Source organism: Oenanthe melanoleuca, chromosome 5 (assembly GCF_029582105.1).
Source record: "Oenanthe melanoleuca isolate GR-GAL-2019-014 chromosome 5, OMel1.0, whole genome shotgun sequence".
Classification (NCBI taxonomy): domain Eukaryota; kingdom Metazoa; phylum Chordata; class Aves; order Passeriformes; family Muscicapidae; genus Oenanthe; species Oenanthe melanoleuca.
The window spans coordinates 21,692,144-21,710,896 of NC_079339.1; the positions used below are offsets into that span (position 1 = coordinate 21,692,144).

Here is an 18,753-nt window from a genome sequence, read left to right on the forward strand (position 1 = left end):
ATCAGTGTTTATTTACCAATATTTAAATAATTTTTGAATATTTTCTAACTCAGTATTTTGATAGAAAATAGATGGTGGTTTAATTTCTAATTTTATTTATTGGAATGGGGACACACAGACATCAAGAAATTACACATTTTTATGTCTATTAATCTACATATTTTTCTTTTAGCAGAGCACCTGATAGAGGAAAAAAAAAATCTATGAAAGATGCAAATAAAAGTTCTTCTCTTCCTCCCTTCTTGCAAATTGTTCTGTAAATAGCTATAATTGGTTTTAGACCAGTGCCAGACCTTGACCACTTAATCAGTGGATCAGCTGTGCCTTTTCCCCAGCATCACTTGTGAGCATCTGGCATATTCTCTACGTGGGACAGGCATGTGGCTTGCACCTGGGTTTGGAAGTGAGACAGCAGCAATCTTGCTCTTCCCCCAGTGGTTTGGAGCACAAGAGAGTGCCTGGGGAAACAACACAGCTAAGGTGACTCCTGCTTGGGCACCCGAGGTCTTCTATACCTTCCACTCCTGGAGACATGTAAGTGATAGACCACGCTGCCTCTGGGGTACCAAGTGACCACTGCCATTTAGCCAAGTCCCTGCATCAAAGGTCAGTAATGCAGATGAAATGTGCAGTGGTTTGAAACTAGCTGCTATTATTAAAGTAGATTAACATTAGCTTAAACAGATGCTAGTGCTTTCTGGAACAGGTATCCTTCTATTTGCAGACAAAGAAGCTCAAAGTATGCTGACAAGGGGAGCTAGTTTGGAAATTTGTGATGTCTTTCTGAATATAACTATACTCTGATTTCTCTTGTTTTGTATATTAGAGTTGAGTGAAGCTTAAGGAATTTAATGGAGATAGAATGAATGAAATCCCGTCAGACTGAAGCAGCCTGGGTACAGGCAGAACACATTTCAATGTATGCTGTCTTTGCTTGCCAAAATATTTCTTCCTTCTAATTGGAAAAAGGCAAGTTCCCTTGTGGGGCAAACAGCCTGCTTGAGTCATTGCCTCTGGGCCAGCAACAGAGTTAATGGTTTTTCTGTTAGGTATTCATCATTCCTAAATAACTGACTCAAAATTGAACTAATTTCCTTCATAAATGTTTCTGTAATTTTGGTCACTTCTGAATGAAAGCTGCTTTAGTCAAACTGAAAAACAGGAAAGCAGAGAGAAGAAAGATGGCAATAATGCACACATTTCAAATTGAAAGTTAATGTGTGTATTCCTTTATTATTACCCTACTGAGTGGCAGTGGAGCCAGAACTGCAAAGGAGAAGGGGTGAAGGCACATGAACTAAATGTGATCAGTAAGATAACTTTAGACTCAAGTTTGTTAAAACAAAGTCTCTTTAGGGTGAGGATACTCATGGAGTGTATAGTCAGATGACAGGACAGACTGAAATGTTGAGAAATTGGGAAAATGATGTAAAGACTTTTCTTTGCAAGTCTTTGACAGTACTGCAGGTTAGATCAGGTTCCCTTTCTCCCTCCTGCTCTTGATTTACAAAGGATGAAGGCTGCTACTACAGTCTGGGTTCTAGACATCTGACTCAAATTCAAGCCAAGCAGCTCACATCTTTAATACTGGTGAGCTCTATTTCCTTCCATCTGTCAGTGAGGGTGGTGATGGTCCTGGACATGTTCCAGTAGTCTGGAGGGGAGATTTAGGTAGAAGTGGCCCCTACTCAGTTTCAACTCCCATGGCACAAAAGCAGTTCCCTTTCTGAAGTCTTGCCAGATGCATTGAAGGCTTAAATAGAAACAGAAATAATTTCTTTTATCTCTTGCAGTCACCCACCAGTTTTAAGCTGTGCAATGGTGGCAAGTCGCATGGGGAAGCCTTCCTGTGCTGGCTGAACATGACATGCCCTTTCTGGCTGCACTCAGGGTATGAGTACCCTGACTCAGTTCACTGCCACTAAACTTACCTGCTATTTTAAGAAACAGCTTACTAAACCAGAGGAAATTCTTTTGCTCCCACAGTGTATCACATTTGGAAAGTGACCTCAACATGTCAGCAGCAGAGACTGGCTTTTGGTAGGCTTGAGACACACACCTGCAGAGGGTGCTGGGCCTCAGATTGACACAGCTTTATTAGCTTTGGAAAGAGGGGTTTCAAGTATTCCCTCAGGCTCTGGGGTGGGGATTTGCTGTGACAGCCTTGGGTTAGGAGATGATCTCTGCAGAAACCCTCTTTGCATTTCTGAAGTTAGAGGCTGAAAAACAGTACGCATTGGCATTCTTCAAGGCACCAACATCAGATTTTTACTGACATCTCAACAAGTGAGTAGATGAACACCTGTCATTTGTAGACATAGAAGTATTTTCTTACACGTTGCTAGAACCTTTTATGAACTTCCCTAGAATGAATCATTGTTTAAAAACAGTTTAGTAAACATCATAGAGTTAAAATGATTTGAGCATAGCACAGTTCAAACTGAGATTGAGTTTTCAAAGGAAAGGTTTGCAGAAACTGCAAAACAAATTGTTCTTTTCCTTAATGTAATGAAACACCTGTCAGCCTCCAAAGAATCAGATTTTCAGAAGTTTCTAGCAATAGCTGTGAATTCTGAATGTTCCTTTCCACCCCAGAAGGCATACACCTGATGATTGATAACTTGCACACATTCTGCTCTTTAAATATTGCAAGGAAGCCACGTGACTCAAACCAAGGGCACAAGGACATGACCTCTGATTGGGAAAACCTTCCAAGGGGGGGTGTGATTCTCACACATGCTTTCCTGGGAGCTCCTTGATGCAATCTGATGAATGTACCTGACAAAGTAAATAAACAACAAAGAGAGCATTTCCTCAGCCTTTTTCCAGAGTTATAACTGCAGCTGTACCCAGGATCATAAGGCAAAATCTGACTGACTCTCAGTCCCTTTCTTCTTCCAGTGAAGTCTACAGGTAAGAGCAAACCATTACTATCGTACGCAAACCATTACTATCTTACTCCAATTGTGTTTTGCTGCAGATATAAGGTATGGAGAATTATTTTTGTTTCATTTAGACAATGGGTGTAGTTAATTTCTGGGGCATTCTAGCTGTGGATAAATGAAACTGTCATTATCATGAGGCAGTGACCTCTGAGAAGTCATCCAGCATCTTTGGTTGGTATTTCTTCACATGAAGAATCTTTGGTTAGTGCTTCTTTTGACCCATGAGAAGTCACTGAACTGCCCTGTGTCTCTCTTTGTAAAGTGGAAACAAGTTGTATGACTGTTGTAATGTTGCAGTCATAAACACACAAGGAATTTGCCTATTCTGTAGTAGACAATGAGAGTGGGTGACCATGAACTGTATTTTTGAGGGTAATTATTTCCATCTGCTAACTATTTTGGAATTGGACCAGTGCAGCATGATGTGTGTTGGTCAACTCACCATTGTTCGACTGGTAGGGAAGAATACACTGTCTACTGGGATGGAGAAGCTGCAAGTTGAACAAAACCAGACTCAGGACCAGCAGATCTAAGTAGTTTTGTGGCAGTCTCCTGGATGGGTCTGCACCCTTGTAAAGTGTGCTAGTGAGAAGAAACAGTGATGGCAGAGATAATGAGGTCAGACTCAACACTGCACACACGCAGTTGTTGTGCTTTGAGGGTTGGCTCATGATCAGTGTCAGAGGGAATGAACCTCTGAGAGACTGGGGCTTGCTTTGCTTAGTACCACTTAACCCTGGGATTGTCCAGGCACTGCTTAGATACATGTCTTCATGCACTCTTGATGAAGTCCAGTATTAAGGAAACTGGCTGACAAATATTAGGAAATATTTCTGAGCTATCACAGGAAAGGGATGAGATTCCAAAGTGTAAGATAAGAGTGCATGCAGTGATAGATTTGAAGGAAGGAGAAAAGGAAGTGGAATAAACTAGGCAGTAGTCACCACAGTTGCAATTTCTGGAAAAAGTGGGAAAAATGAGCTGTGCATAAGCATACAGAAGATAACAAAGTGGTAAGTCACAAGCACAGGTGTGTCAAGAAGAAATCCTATGAGAGCCACCTGCCCTCTGTTTTTGACAGAGGAACCACCCAGGGAACAAAAAGGAGAAAGGCTAAGGTTTTCCATGTTCCTTCACATGAAACTCATAAAGCAGCTATGGACTCAGATCCCATATGAAACTCCAAGAATTTCAGTCACAGTCCCATACAAAAGCTTATTCACTGAACATTCCTTGGAGCTCTGCATGAAATGAGAGGGAGCAATGAGGGGACTCTTGTCATTAATGGCTTCATGGGTACAACAGAGATGATGCTTATCAAATGTGAGGGTGGTGTCACACTGACGGGCATACAAGCACCAGGGAGAACAGGGTCAGAATTCAAAGGGGTCTTCAGGTGCTGGAGGACCAAATGAAATAATATTCAACATGGTGAGGTACAAAATAGGAATTAACAATCCACTGCACTAATACAAGGTAGGTGACAGCTTGCAGGACAGCAAGAAGGTTTTAGTGGTTTTAAGTGATCACAAAATTAACGTTTTGAATGCTTTGCTACTGTTAAGAGACTGTTCTTACCCTGAGACAAACAGACATGAATGTAGTCTCTGAAACAGCCTCCTTTCTCTGCTTTGCACTTGTGGCTTTTTGGATTGAGTGTTATGCCTAACTGTGGATTGCAGATTTCACAAAAGCCAGAGATTAGTTTAAGAGAGTTGAGACAAGGAAAAAAAAAAACAATCAGGTTTCTAGAGAAGATATTATCTACATTTTTTTCAATTTGTTAACAAGGCTATAAACTAACCTCTAGCTTGTTGTGAAAGAATGAAGAAAACAATTTTCTGAGTCAGTGTTAGGTAGGGAAAGCACTCTCCCTTACAATTTATATTGTAGCAGGAGAGATAAAGGTTAGCCTGTAGGAAGCCTTTTTCATTCCAAACTTAGAAGACCACTGACCAAGTTGCTTAGGAGAATTTGGGAGTCTTTTAAGTGAGATTTCAAAAACTTTGCATCTTCCAGAAATTGTCATCGTAGTGCTGCCACAGGTAGAGATGCAAATAATAAGAGAACAACAGGGAACCCAGATAGGATAGCTGTGCAAACCAGACAAGCCTGAGGGCAAACAAGTTTCTTTTCTAGTCTCAAGCTATTGGTAATCTTACTGATGAACAGACCAGACAGAATCCCTGCCAGTCTGTGCCAAGGGTAGGAGAAATCACTCAGGAAGAAAAGAGGTGTTTGTCAGTCTGTTTAGTAACAAAACTAGTACCACCTGCACACTTCTATTGACTGTTTCTGTCCTATTTTAGTCTGCAAATACTAATTACATGATTGTACTACTGTTGGGACAAGAGGATCTTCTCCCTATCTTCAATTTAAGTGTCTGGGGGCTACTAGTTTTAAAGGTATTTCAAGTTCTGGTTCTGGATCTGTGTGAGAAATTAGAAGGATTTCCAGTCTTGGGAGACTTGACTTCCATCCCAATCACTTCAACATTTCTTTTCCTGACCAATTTTTTCCATCACTTCAACATTTCTTTTCCTGACCAATTTTTTCCATCCATGCGCTGCTTTGAAGGGAAGATAGACTCTTAGCAGCATTGGCAAATATCTACTTAGAGCTATCAAAATCTTGTACTAATCCAACTTCCGGTTATCTCTTCTTTCCAGACAGCAATCAATCCAGTGGGATTATTTTAATTTAAATGCTAGGATAAAATTTCTGCCAGCCTTACTCAAAAATTTATTTCAGGCAGCTCAAAAAACTCCCTCTCATTCATTTCCTTGCACAACTGGATAGTGGTGGTTTCCCAGCCTGCTCCCAGGAGGTTTGCATTAAAATAATATTTAAAACCAGGACTTTATTTTTGGCCTGCATCAGGTTTAATGATAGCTGGATGAGATGCCAAAGAGATGGGCAGATCAGACAGTTGCCATTACACTGGGCCAGTGTTGACCCACAGGGTCTCAAGCTGTTTCTGAGATTTCCTGGTAATTACACAAGGACAATAATGCTCCTGGGAGCAATTGCTGACTTTTTAAGGGCAACATCAGTGAAGCTCTTGCACATGATAGGGAGAATGAGGAAAGGAGAACAGGAAGGTCTCTATCTCTCATGAACTGATGGCAAAGAAAAGCTTAAAAAGAATAATAAAAACAAAGTATAAAAGCATATTTAGTAAGAGTTGCTAAGAAACATCAATGACAATATGTGAGGGGACCATTCCTTTTCAGGGATTATATTCGGCTCAGGAAAGCAGAAGCTGAGCACAGCTGAGCTGGATGGATACATCGATGCTTTGTAGCTCTCTGATCAAGGCAAGCAGTTACAAGTTTTGTGGCTCAGCCTCAGACACAAGTCTACCCTAAGTGCTATCACCATTTGTTATTCTCAGGATTGACAGGGCAGAAAAGAAGGCCAGAGTGAGGACGATCTGCTGCCAGTGCAGTGAGGCTAGAGCAGAAAAGCTGTGGGACTCCAGCAGGACTGGATTGCACTGGCAGAGCCCCGTGAAAACCAAGCACACCTTGGCTGAACTAAAAAAAACTGCACTGATACCATAGAAAAGGCTCTGTGTGAATGAACAGGTCCTTTTGGGGGACATTAGAAGTATCCTGCTTGGCTCTTAGTTATGCTACAGGAAACAAGACCCCAGTTTCAGTGCATCTATCAGCTCACCAACTCAGGCAAAATCAGTATAAGCTCCTCACTGTTAAAAATTACACAAATATAAATATTATAAAGTACAGAAAAATTCTCACCCATGGTTTTATATAGAAATTGAATTCCAACTGTTTATTATATGAGACCAAACATGGAGGTCTCTGTGACTATCTTTAGCATCAGATAAGGGCAGTTAGCCTGTTCTTCCTTGAGCCCGGCTTTTTTCTTTTAAGGCAAATGCAACAGATCCTGAATATGCCTTACGTAAAACTAGAGAGAGAAAAAAAAATAAATATAATGGAAACTGAAGGGCACAGTTCAATCAAACATCTGGAGAGAAATGGATTGATACCTGATTCTGTTGTGTAGTTTCTTACAGAATTTTATCTCTCGTATTTACCCTAGTGATCAGTGAATCTGAGTTTGGACACCACAAAAGGGACTGAGGGGTTTTTGGCTTGGTGTGTGTGGGTTCTAAAATGACCCATGTTGTCTTCCAGCAGCAGAGAGGAAAAAAATATTTGCCAAGAACTCCCAGACCAGAGTCAGCCCAAGAAGCAGCAATGGCCAAAAAAGAAAGAAGCCAGACAAAAATGCATGCCTGACTAATATAAACAACATGTCAAGAGGAAAGCAACTTCCAGTGCCCATTTTCTAGCTAGAGCAAGTAGCTCCTCTTTACTTCCTTGAACATGGCTTTTCCTTGCAGTCCTCTTCCACTATCAGAGCCTGTGAAGAAACTGCAAACAGAGGTCACTTTGTCAGACACACCAGGTCCTTCACAGTGAAGCCTCTCAGGGTTTCTTTCTCTAGGGCAATGTAAAATCTCTGTGTATAAAAAAGGAAGATTTCAATAAGCCCTGCAAGGAAATGAACATGTCAATCTGCAAGTGCTGAGTTACCTTTGCTTGCCTTGGCCTTGAGTGACTGGCAAGCCTTAGTGGAGAACATGAAGAACTGCAAGAGCTTTCTCTGCATATAGGATGACAAGTGTCAGTGTCATATGGAAAGTTAAATTTATTTGTCCTAATAGATATATTTGGTTTGATTTCTTGCCTGTGGCATCAGTCACTGTTACTTCACCCTGAAGAAGAAAAGGCCCTGTCACTCCCTAGTGGTGTGCTCATTAGTTTAGCAGAAGTGCAATCTGCTCCTGCCCTGAAATTTGCCACCATTTCTTCTGTAACATAACGTTTATTCAGTCACAACTTACAAAAATCATATTATGGCAGCTAAATCTACAGAAATTTAGATAATTTAAATAAGAGAATGGTTTATAGGAACCTAGATCCATTTCTTCTCTTGAATCCCTCTAACAAATGAATTTAGACACTTAGATTCCCTTTATCTCTGTTTGTTTTTAGTCTCAGGGTCAGCCAGTACTTGAAACACCCCCAGTCTAACCACCACTTCCTGCTCCAGGGAATACCATTAAATATTAGCATGGGATGAGTAGGCAGACTTGGCTCTTACCAAAGTAATTTGCACAGAAAGTGTGTAAACCACAATTCCTTAATTGTTTGTGTAGGTGTTACACTTCAAGTGTGGAAAACTCTTAGTACTTCCAATAGCTCCCTCTGCCTGCTGTGGGACAGGTCCTGTAGGTCTGCTCAGAGTTTCATCAGAAATGCAATGCCCTGTTTAATTGTGTACAAAACTGACACTTGGGAAAAAAAAGAAGAATCAGTCCCATAAAGCCTAGGAGCTGAACAGCCAAACTCTTCTTTTCTTTGTCCAGTTCCACTTTACAAAGTATTTTTGAAGGCTGTCTTACTGCCCTCTGTGGGCTTCACTGTGAAGTACCTTAAATAACCCTGTAGGCATATGATGGGATATGACTGCCTCAGAAAGTTTTGCTTCTCTTCTCTCATGCCCATGTGCTGCAGCTGCTTATTAAAGCGATACCTTAATTTAGCAAAGCAAATTGTACACTCCCCACCCCTTCATGTGGCTGCCAATGGAATAGGAAGCCTAAGAGAAGGCATCTGTAATGGCTCTTTGGTCTTGCTGGTTCTGAAAGCCAGTGAGATATAATAAACTCATCTCTAAATAAACATACAGAAATAGAAGAACTAGTAATAAGTTTGGAAGGAAGATCATGGTGCATATGAGATCCTGCCTTAGTTTTGCTTGAGGTGCTTTGTTTCAGTCAGCATTTTGTGGTTTTTCAGGGGCTGGCCTGAGGGCTTTTGCAGGAAATTGAGTGGATTATGAATATTACTAATAAGCTTTATAACTAGAAAGTCTGTGAAGCAGAAAGGGTGTTTTCCATTTCTTTACAATGGTCAGTTTTTAAAGAATGTAAAAATAAAGGCTGCTTTGGCATCAGCTGTTCAGTGCCTCTTGGCAACCTGGGGTATCAGATGCAGAACAGAGAGTGCCTGAGGGTGTTCTTCTGCACCATCACTGGCCAGAGCAGTATCTCAGATCCAGAGAAACTAGCAGAATTAAGAGAGTTGTAACTTGTTCCCATTTGTCTGATAACATGGCAAAATACCACATTTTTTTATTTAAACTATTTACCAAACTAGAGAGATACATGAAGTTTTTTGTCTCAACATTCAATTCAGACTATAATTTGTAAACTGAAATTATGGCAATTATTTCTTACTAGAACCACCTCTTAGGAACAGACCTCAGTCTGTTCTGCTTGTCTGAAGGCAGTATGTAAATGGTTGTGGTTTTGGTCAGGTGCTTCTGGGCTTTATTAAGTGCTGCCAGCAACCACTACTCATCCTGGGGAAGTAAACTTCTTCTGATCTACAGGATTGTAAGAGCCAACCCAGCATTGTTTCCCATGCTGGAAGTTCTTGAAAACCCTTGTGTTTAACTTGACTGCAGCAGAAATTTTCCTTTTACACCGACCCATGGAGAGCCGTGTACTGAACTTCTGTACTGAACTTCTGAACCATGTACTGAAAACAGGCCTGCTGGGCAACTGCCCCTCCTGTTAAATCTCACTAACACCTTCCCAGCCTGCCAGGGTCCCCCACATGTTCTTCCCACCCGTCGGTTTCCAAACAAACCACTGTGCCAGGCAGAGGAAGGTAGCTGGGGCTGGAGCACCCTCTGCAGGGACCTTCTTTCCTCCCATCACCGCGCTGGACAGGTCTGCCTGGAGGGAGACATCCAGCCCTCCGTGGCTTCTCTGCACTGCCAAGGTGGATGGAGCCAAAAGGTCAGAGAAATCCTGCTGAGCCAAGCCTTGGCTCAGGGACTGTCAGCAGTGGAAGCTGCCCAATGCCCTCTCCTCTGGGAGGGGATGCGAAGGGCGTTCTTTGGGAGAGGGAAGCAGCGTGGCAGTGGAGATGTTAACCCAAATGCTGCTAGGTATGAGCCATCCTCTTTGCAGCATGAAGGCATTTATGGTTTTAAGGCTGCTTTATTATTATTATTATTATTATTATTATTATTATTATTATTATTATGGTTAAATCCTATGTAATTACAAAATAATTTCTTACCATCTGTCATTGAACTGAGTTGCAAGGCCTCCATTAATTTTGTAAAATTTTCCCTACCAAAACCATCATGATGGTTGTCATATTTCCTGGCAGAAGGCCTGATACTCAATGAGCCCCTTCCTCTCAGCTTGCAGATGTGCTGGAAGCAAACAGAAATTCTAGGGTTTTCATTTCAGTGCTGACTGTGACCATGCCATTGAGGAAGAGATTTGACAAAACTTTATTTTAGTTTAAAATATATGGGCAATGGCAGAGGAGCACAGTCCCCTGCTCCAATGGCCTGTAGTGTTCAGGGTAAGCATTACTGTCTTAGATTTAGCTGATCATCAAGTAGTGGCATCAATGCCTTATAGTCTTATAATAAGCTAAAAATAATGAAATAGTGATGCTTAATATAATTTTTTAGAGATGGTATGTTCAGGATCACATGTCATAGCTTGTTAGAAATAGAGTTGTGATATGCGCTTTGCTGGGAAGGAATGATGTGTAATGGAAGCACTGGGCTGTCATTGGCTGAGATGAAACTGAGGCATGAAATTCTCTGAAAACAAGGAAGGAACTCCATGACAGCATTTGGTTTGCATTCCTTAGCTTGCTGCATGAAAAGGAAAGGTAGAGAGGGTTTGTTTGTTTGTTTGTTTGTTTGTTTGTTTGACAAAGGAATATGAAAAGAATTAGCCTGTCTTGGATACATCACGTTAGGTGGCACCTATACTTTTGTCACTTAAATAGGTGTACAAAACACTTCAGAAGATAAAGTCTTTCTTTTCGGTTTTGCATTCTTCAGTGAATTGCTCTGTGCACATTTTAACAACATCACATCTTGCACTTTGGGAATGCAACCCCTCTTCTCTTTTCAATTTGAATTGGAAAAGCAGCTCAAAGAACTGGCAGGTGAAACAAGTATCTCAGCAATATAACAGCACATGATATGTTCCTTCTCAAATCCATGCTTGTCCGATACATGATGGCAATGGAAGCCTCAATTTTATTTTAAAAATCAAGTTTCTGCTTTACAAGGCATAAGAAGGTGAAAACAACTGAACCATGAAAAATGGTTCAAGATTTATTACATATTTTATATCATGAAGCTAGGTTCCATTCCTTTTAATGTTTGCATTTTGAAACAGTGGCTTTTCCTGGTGCCAGGATATATGACAAGTTACTTTTGAGAATACTTTGCTGCTGCCTGGCTAAGTTATGGCCTTCAGGTATAACAGGCTTTAGTCAAGCTCTCAGGCTTCTTTGAAAAGCTTTTTAAAAAGACTATTCAATGCTGCCTTTAATCTACTTATACTGACTAAACTTCTATCATCAATGACTATTCATTGTTGCCCTGGTCTTTGTGTACTCCAGTATACAATCTATGTAAAAGTCCTTATGTAATTAAGTATGTACTTGTAGAGCATGGAGTGCCATTCCCATGAAAAATGCCAGGAAATAAAAGCACATCTTATAGGCATGTGGAAATACAAATTCTAGTTCAGCAGATCACTAAAAAATCCAAACTACTCTCTGGTTATAATTTATTAAGAAAGGTAGCATGATTTCTTTTTTTTCCCTAAGTCTTTTTGCTACTTTTTTCTTTTTTAATTGCCCCTGCCCGTAAGACAGTATTCAAAGTATTTAATGAAATTCAGCAAAGATCAAGTTTTTTGTTTCCATTTCAGAGACCGAGAAATGGAATCATAGAGGCTGTGAATGATTTATTAAAATCCAGAATGAAGGTAATAACAATTGGATAAAAAACCTAGCGCTGAAATGAAGTAGATCTTTTAGTCTAAGAGGAAAATTACAAACTTAGTATGTGCTTCACCACCTGTACGTCGGCTCAGGTGCTACAGTATACGGACACACTATGTGTCATTCTGGTTTCCTCATTAATTACTGGTTTATGTTTGCACTTGCTGCCTTAGGGCTCAGTCCTTATCCTACCAGAAGGGGGTCTGGACTGAAATTTCTGCCCCGATGTGGCGCGGTGCTGCCAGCTGTGCCCTGCAGCGAAGTCGAGTTCCGCGATTACAGACCCCTGCAGGGAATTCGAGCTGGTGTGGTGCAGAGGGAAAGGAAGAAGTCTTGCATTCGTTTCCTGCAGTCCTTTAGCGCAGTTAGTGATGTGGGAGAGGACGGAGTGGGTACTTGGAAGGATTTGAACCACGCAGCTCACGGATGGCGGGGTGTAAACAAAGGAACGAACTGGTGCAATGCCTGCCCGCTCGGCACGGCCAGACTGGAGGCACAAGTGCCCGGCTGGTGTCCGGGAGCGGCGGGCAGTGCCCCGTGCCGTGCGTGTCCCCGAGCGCTGTCGGGGGCACACGGGGACACGGGGACAGCCGCTGTCAGGGGCTGCCGCACGCCCGCAGCTCTCGCCAGGCCGGGCCCGCCCCGGCAGAAGCGCCGCCAGTGCCCCGGCGGCGCTCGACAGCACCGCTCCGGGGTCTCTGCGAGCCGGGGGCGATGCGAGCCGGGGGGACGCGAGGGAAGCCGCGCGGGCCGTGCCTGGCAGCGCCGGGCGGGGCGGGGCGGGGCCGCGCTGCCGAGCGCCGTGAGGGGAGGCGCGGCCGCGGCGCGGCCGTGGCTCGGCACGGCCCGGCACGGGGTGATGCGGCACGGCATGGGCCGTGCTGCCTCCTCCCGGGCCGGGCGTGCGGGGGGACGGGCGGCAGGAGGCAGGGAGCGAGGAAAAGAGGCAGGGTGGGCGGGACCCTACGGCGCCGCTCGGAGCCCGGCCCGGCCCCGGGAGCGCGACAAGCGCCTGGCACGGGATAAAGTTATCCCGGAATAAGGCTGCACGCATGTGCGTCACCCCGGATGTGAACATGCCGGCCCGGCTCCCCGCTAGCTCGCTCCGCCTGGCTCCAGCGGATGGACTGAGCCGTGCCGTGCCAAGCCGTGCCGTGCCGAGCCGAGCCGTGCCGAGCCGTGCCCGAGGCCCTGCAGCCCGGTAGGGGCCGGGGGAGGCCGGGCCGCCCGGGCGCCCTCGAGGGCCGAGGTGCGAAAGCCCCTCCCGGCGGGGCAGGGGCAGGTGCGCGGCCCGGGGCGGGCGGCGGGCGGGCCCCCGGCAGCGATGGATTTCCGTGGCAAGAAGTACGAGCGCGGCAGTAACTGGTCGGACCCCGAGGTGGTGGAGCTGCTGCAGCTCTGGGCCGACGAGTCGGTGCAGATAGAGCTGGAGAGCTGCCTGCGCAACCAGCACGTCTTCAACCGCATCGCCGAGGTGCTGCGGGAGAAGGGCATCCACCGCACGGGCGACCAGTGCCGGGAGAAGATCAAGAAGATGAAGCTGGAGTACCGGCGGATCAAGGACAATAGCAAGGCCCCGCGGGGCGGGCGGACGTGGAAGTTCTACGAGGTGATGGACAGGGTGCTGACCAGCCGGCCGGCCCTGGCCTATGGCTCCCTGAGCGGCAGCATGATGGCTCAGCAGGTGCTGCAGGGCAGCATGGTGGAGAGCTACCACCACCAGTTCGCCTCCTCGGCCCTGCCCTTTGGGCACTCCCAGCACCCTGAGCTGATGGAAATCAAATGTGAGGAGGTGAACTCTGATGACCACAGCTTGACCCCAGAGCCCCCACAAGCCATGCCTTACCAGCAGGGCTCCCCTGAAGAACAGGAGATGGAGAGAGCCTTCTTGGAGAGGGCCCAGAACGACTCTCCCATCTCCAGGGTGGAGATTCCCATTGAAACCAGTGTTTCACCTTCAGGTAGGGATAGCCTCTTACATTCCAGAATAAGGTTTCTGCCCATTTTCCCAGAAGGAGATGATTATTTCTGATTCAGTGATAGACAGCTGGTTTTCTCAATGGTATTTGGATCCTTGTTTTGCCACGTCCCAAAAAGCTTGAAAGTAGAAGGCTGGTATCTGAATTTATGGTGTTTTGGGCATTCCCAAAACATAGGTATCTCACTTCAGGTAAATATAGTCTAGAATTACTGAGCTAGGCAAAATACTGTGTATGAAATTCAAAGGACTGGTTAGATTTCTGCATGTAATGCTGACAGTAATTGCCTTATTGAAAGAAAAAAACATTTGCATGCTTTTTTGGTCTCACTTGAACATAACCGGAGCTGTCTGCTGTCCTCATGCTGAATTGTTTCAGGGCACCCTCTTCTGCTGTGGTCACACTATAAACCTGCAGGTGAAGCTCTTCTTGCATTGGTTTAAAATACATTCCAGATCTAGTATTTTATCCCACTCAGAAGAAGACTTGGGAATAATCATTGCCTGACTTTCTAAGCTATTCGGTGGGGCTTGGAAAAAAATATGCTTTTGAAAGTCACTGGAAACAGTGTATTTGCTTACAGGAGATGAGATTCCTGCACTGAAAATGCAACTGGCATTGCTTAGCTGCCAGGAAGGGTACAGTCTGGGGATGCTGGGGATTTCTAGCTGGTCTAGGACAGGCTGATGGACGACCATGAATTGTTGGACAAGAAGAGATGACAACAAATGTGAGGTTAATGTCTGAGGTCAGGAAGAAGTGATATGTTCTCTTGGCTTTGGTGCTTGCATAATTAGCCTAGTGAAGGGAACTGGTGATCACTCAGGTTAATATGGAGGCCATGCAAAGGCCTGGGGCTGGCAGCATCATGGTGTGTCCATTGTGTGATGTTAAAAGCAAACAAAATGTTTGCACACCTCAGGATGTACGTGACAGGTTTCACTTTGTTTTTCTATAAACTCTGTGGTAGATAAAAGTGTGTTCTTAGGACAGGCAGAAGAAGGAAGCAAAGCATGCCCATGCCACTTTGCTTGCTGCACTTTTTCTTCTTTGCTTTTGTGTATTCACAGGTTTCAGTGAGCCAAACATGGCAAACTCTTCACGGATCCAGAATGTTGTTCCCCGGCCTGGCTTCTCTGCCTTGCATCGGCTGAGAAAAAAGCGGAAAGGCCAGCGCATGAGGGACCCCCTGGATGACCTCCTGCTGAAGACGCTGACATCGCAGCGCGCCATGGAAGAGCGCTTTTTGCAGATGGAAGAGCGCCGATTTCAGCGAGATTTGGATGCGGAGGAGCGTCGGATGCAGCTGGAGCAGCGCCGGTTTGAACTGGAGCGGGAGCATGAGTTTCGCATGTTCAATGTCTTTGCTCAAATGCTCAGCATCCTAAAGCAGAGCCATAGTGGTTCCTCCTCCTCTGTTGCCATGCCTCAGGGTTTGGACTTCAGCCAGGCACTGTCTGAAATTGAGGGAATGGGAGGAAGAGCGAGCAACCTTCAAGAGATGAGGGTTCGGCCGCTTGCCAAGAGGAGGGTGGACATGCACAGCTTCTGTAACCCCAATGGCTTCCAGAGAAGCCCCTACCTCTCTGCTCGTGGCAACTTTGCCAACCTTTTTCAGGGCCCCACTGAGGAAGGGTACAAAGCCTATCATGCTGACAAGTATGATGAAGAAAAGAACCCCAATGTGAGTAAGAATTTTTCCTTGTTAGGAAAAATCAATTCTTAGAGGTTTGCTGAGAGATGTGCTAAGAGTGTGGGGGTTTCTTTGATCTCACTAATACAAGGTGAGTCAAACTGTTTGTTTGAGGAAAAGAAATTGAAATTAACTTTGCGGGTCATCTAGATACCAAAGATGAATGCTGTGTTCAGCTCTGATTTCTTATATCAGGCTAATAGCAGTGGCAGATCTTGGAAGATGTAAGAAATGTGTAGGAACAGAGCTCATGTTCCTCCTTCAACCTCATCACCTCTATTGCCCACTGGGGACTGTCTCTGATTATCTGATTATGTCTGATTATTGCAGGTGATGGGTGCAGGAAGTAGAATTACTAAGTAGTAGCCTTTTTTTTTTAAATTGCTGTTAGTAACATTCAGCGCTTATTTCTGCCTGTTTACACTCAGCTGCTCGGTTTAAAGTAGCTCATCATAGCCCTCTTGTGGCACAAAGGCTGTGTTAATAGTTCATGACAAATTATTACTGAGTAACAAGTACAGTAAATATAAACAACAATTTATATGTGGATTCATTTTAATTAGATCCTTCATTCACATACTGAACTACTTGAAACTTTAAAAATATTTTATTATTAGCCTTGACTTTAGTTGCCCTGTGTTGTTGGGGTGAAAACTAGATTGTTGAACTAGAAACACACAGGGAAGTTTTTGTTACAAGGTATATTATGAGGTACAGGCTGCTGCTTCTACAACCTGTTATCTACATAGGAGGTAGTTTTTTTTAAATAAATACCTAAAATTAGACTTATGCTTTAATAGCATGAGAACTGTACAGTTGTTTAGATTTTCTTTCACATTTTAGAAATTCATTTACCTAAACTCTTCCAATAATGAGAAGGTACTGGTAGATTTGAACTCTTCAGGATCTAATGCCATACTATATATAGCCATATCATAAACCTGCAACTGTAGGGTCATCTCTCCAGAGGGGAAAATTCATTATTTTAACTACTTATCATGACTACGTGTTTATATGATTTTTGAGCAAATCAGTCAAGTGGAATGTTAATTAATGGTAAACAAATGCTTTTAAGATAAAAAAAAAATATCCAAAACCTTGTTTAAAACTGCTGTTGAAGGATCAACCTTTGTTTTTTTGAAGCTGTTTTAGGGTTTCGTTTTTAGTTACATATAATAGTGAGTGAATTCAAAATTAAGTTAAACATGTTCTGTAAAGAAGTGTAAACTATTAGTGCATGTTCATGTACAGACAGATTAGTTTATTGAGTAAGAAGCCAAGTGCTTGGGATATATATGGAAACATACACACATAGATGCATGTGTTATGTATGGTGAAGTTTATATGAACTGTGTTTTGGCTTTTACTTGGTAAGCTTTTTGGAGACAATTTAGTGAAGTGATAGCTAAAGTGATGTACTCACATGTTTTATATGTCTATAAACAATACTGTTTCTTTTTCTAGGGTATAATAAACTTTGGCACCAGTGAGAACAAGCTCTGCTTTGACCTGATGTCCAAGCGGGTAAGTTCTATTCCAAAATAATACACTGAATTTGCTGTGCAGTTCCTCTTCAAAGTTTGCACTTTCCTAAAGTTACTGCTGTTACTCAGGTTCCTCTGGTAAAGTTTTTCATTGTGGATTTTAAATTTGTTGGAAATCACTTTTGAATACAACTACTTGTACATTTATTTATTTTATTTTTCCAGGAGGATAGGAACATGAGTGTTTTTCTCTTCCTCTTCATGATGGGTTTCTTTCTGGGGATGTACTTATTTCAGAAAACTAGATGAAAATAAGATGAATTTTATTTTCCCCTGCTTACAGTAGATGATTTAATACAGATGTTTTGAAATTAGTTTTCAAACTCTGTGTAATTTTGAGTATTTTTACTTCTGTCCATTATAAAGTCACACAACTTGGACACCCAATTCTCAGCTCACCTGAAATGTGCAAGTGTGGCAGCAGTGAAATCTCTCAAAATCAGAATGGGTCAGCTGCTACTTGCTGACTTTGCACCAGCCAGAGGATGGAACATATAGCAGAACTGAAAAAGTAGAAAAAGTCAACAGGAAACAACAGAACTGTGCTGTAGAGGAATGCTTCTAGATTTCCATTAAGATCACTGCCCAGGTGGCAGGCAGCCTTTGAGGTGGGCAGGTAGCACTTTTTCCTACCTATGTGTGGGAAGAGAAGGTGACTCAGGGCTGGACAGTCAGTCTCTGCAGTTTAAAGTTCGTGGTTGCTCCCATTCCACCACTTCCCACCCTCAAAATGTTCCCTGTTTTATTTCTGCCTGCTACTTCACTGACTTGGGGGATGGTGCCCCACCACTCCACCGTCCAGCTAAAAGAACAGGTAAGGCAGAGCTGCTGCCTGCACAGAAAGGTGCCTTCTGGGTGGTGCCTTCCTTCCTTCACTGTCCTTTCCCCTTTAAACTAACACCATGTCTGCAGTAAGTAGTGCAGAGGGAAACAGTAGTCAGCTGCATCTTAATTAGCCCTTCTATGACCGTGAGCTGAGTTTGTCAGGTATAATGTTCATGCTTGTGGCAACAAACAGAACAAGGATGTTGCCAGCTTCTCAGTCCTTGCAGCCTTGAAACAGTATGGATTCACTGAATGCATCAGCGGGGGTTGTAGGCAAATACTTCTTTGCTATATGAAATTAAAAATACTTACTGCTGCCACTGAATAATGTATCCAGTTTCCCTTTTCAACTTCTGACCTTTAAATAAGAGAATATTTAACATATTAGTTTTAGGGGTTCTCTTCATATTAATTCATAGTTATTTTTGGCCAAGTCTGCTGCTATGTTTGTTGTTTCATTCTCTAGGTAAGTTTAGGAGAGAGGTGCAAGGAGAGACAGTTCTTGGAGCTACATAGACTCATAGATTTACAGCTGAATAAAGGAACTTTTTATCCTATAATATCAGGTTGTAATTCTTCATGGGATAGAGAAATTGTCTTTAAACTCCAGAGCTTGGCACCAGTTATTAAAACACCTGTAGAAAATGTTATGACTTTGTTATCATGTGTGAAACTTTCACACTGCATGTGGAATTTCCCTTTTCCCTTGCATTCTTATGTACTTGTGCCACCCCCACCTTTACTTTTTTTGGTATTAACTCACAGATTTGGTTGCCATTAAGTATTTGGAAGGGACATTGTACATAATACTTGTTTATTATCTTTCTGTTTATATAAAATGTTCTCTTTGCCTGTATCAGTGCTGTGCTTTCCCTTTTGCAACTTCACAGAACTGGA

The 18,753-nt window shown here is 43.2% G+C and overlaps 1 protein-coding gene across 3 annotated transcripts in view; it reads left to right on the forward strand.

Annotated features, from left to right (window-relative positions):
- Window positions 1-442: 442 nt before the first annotated feature.
- Window positions 443-18,753, forward strand: part of ACCS (1-aminocyclopropane-1-carboxylate synthase homolog (inactive)) — a 31,952-nt gene continuing 13,641 nt past the window's right edge. Inside the window, exons 1-3 of one of the 3 annotated variants that reach the window (XM_056493541.1) lie at window positions 443-534; window positions 14,865-15,478; window positions 16,952-17,011. In XM_056493541.1, the coding sequence (XP_056349516.1) occupies window positions 14,882-15,478; window positions 16,952-17,011 (657 nt within the window). In that variant the 5' untranslated portion in view covers window positions 443-534; window positions 14,865-14,881. Of the gene's footprint in view, window positions 535-2,657; window positions 2,914-12,955; window positions 13,777-14,864; window positions 15,479-16,951; window positions 17,012-18,753 lie in introns of those variants that run through there. The other 2 variants (XM_056493542.1, XM_056493540.1) reach the window with 2 other exon arrangements.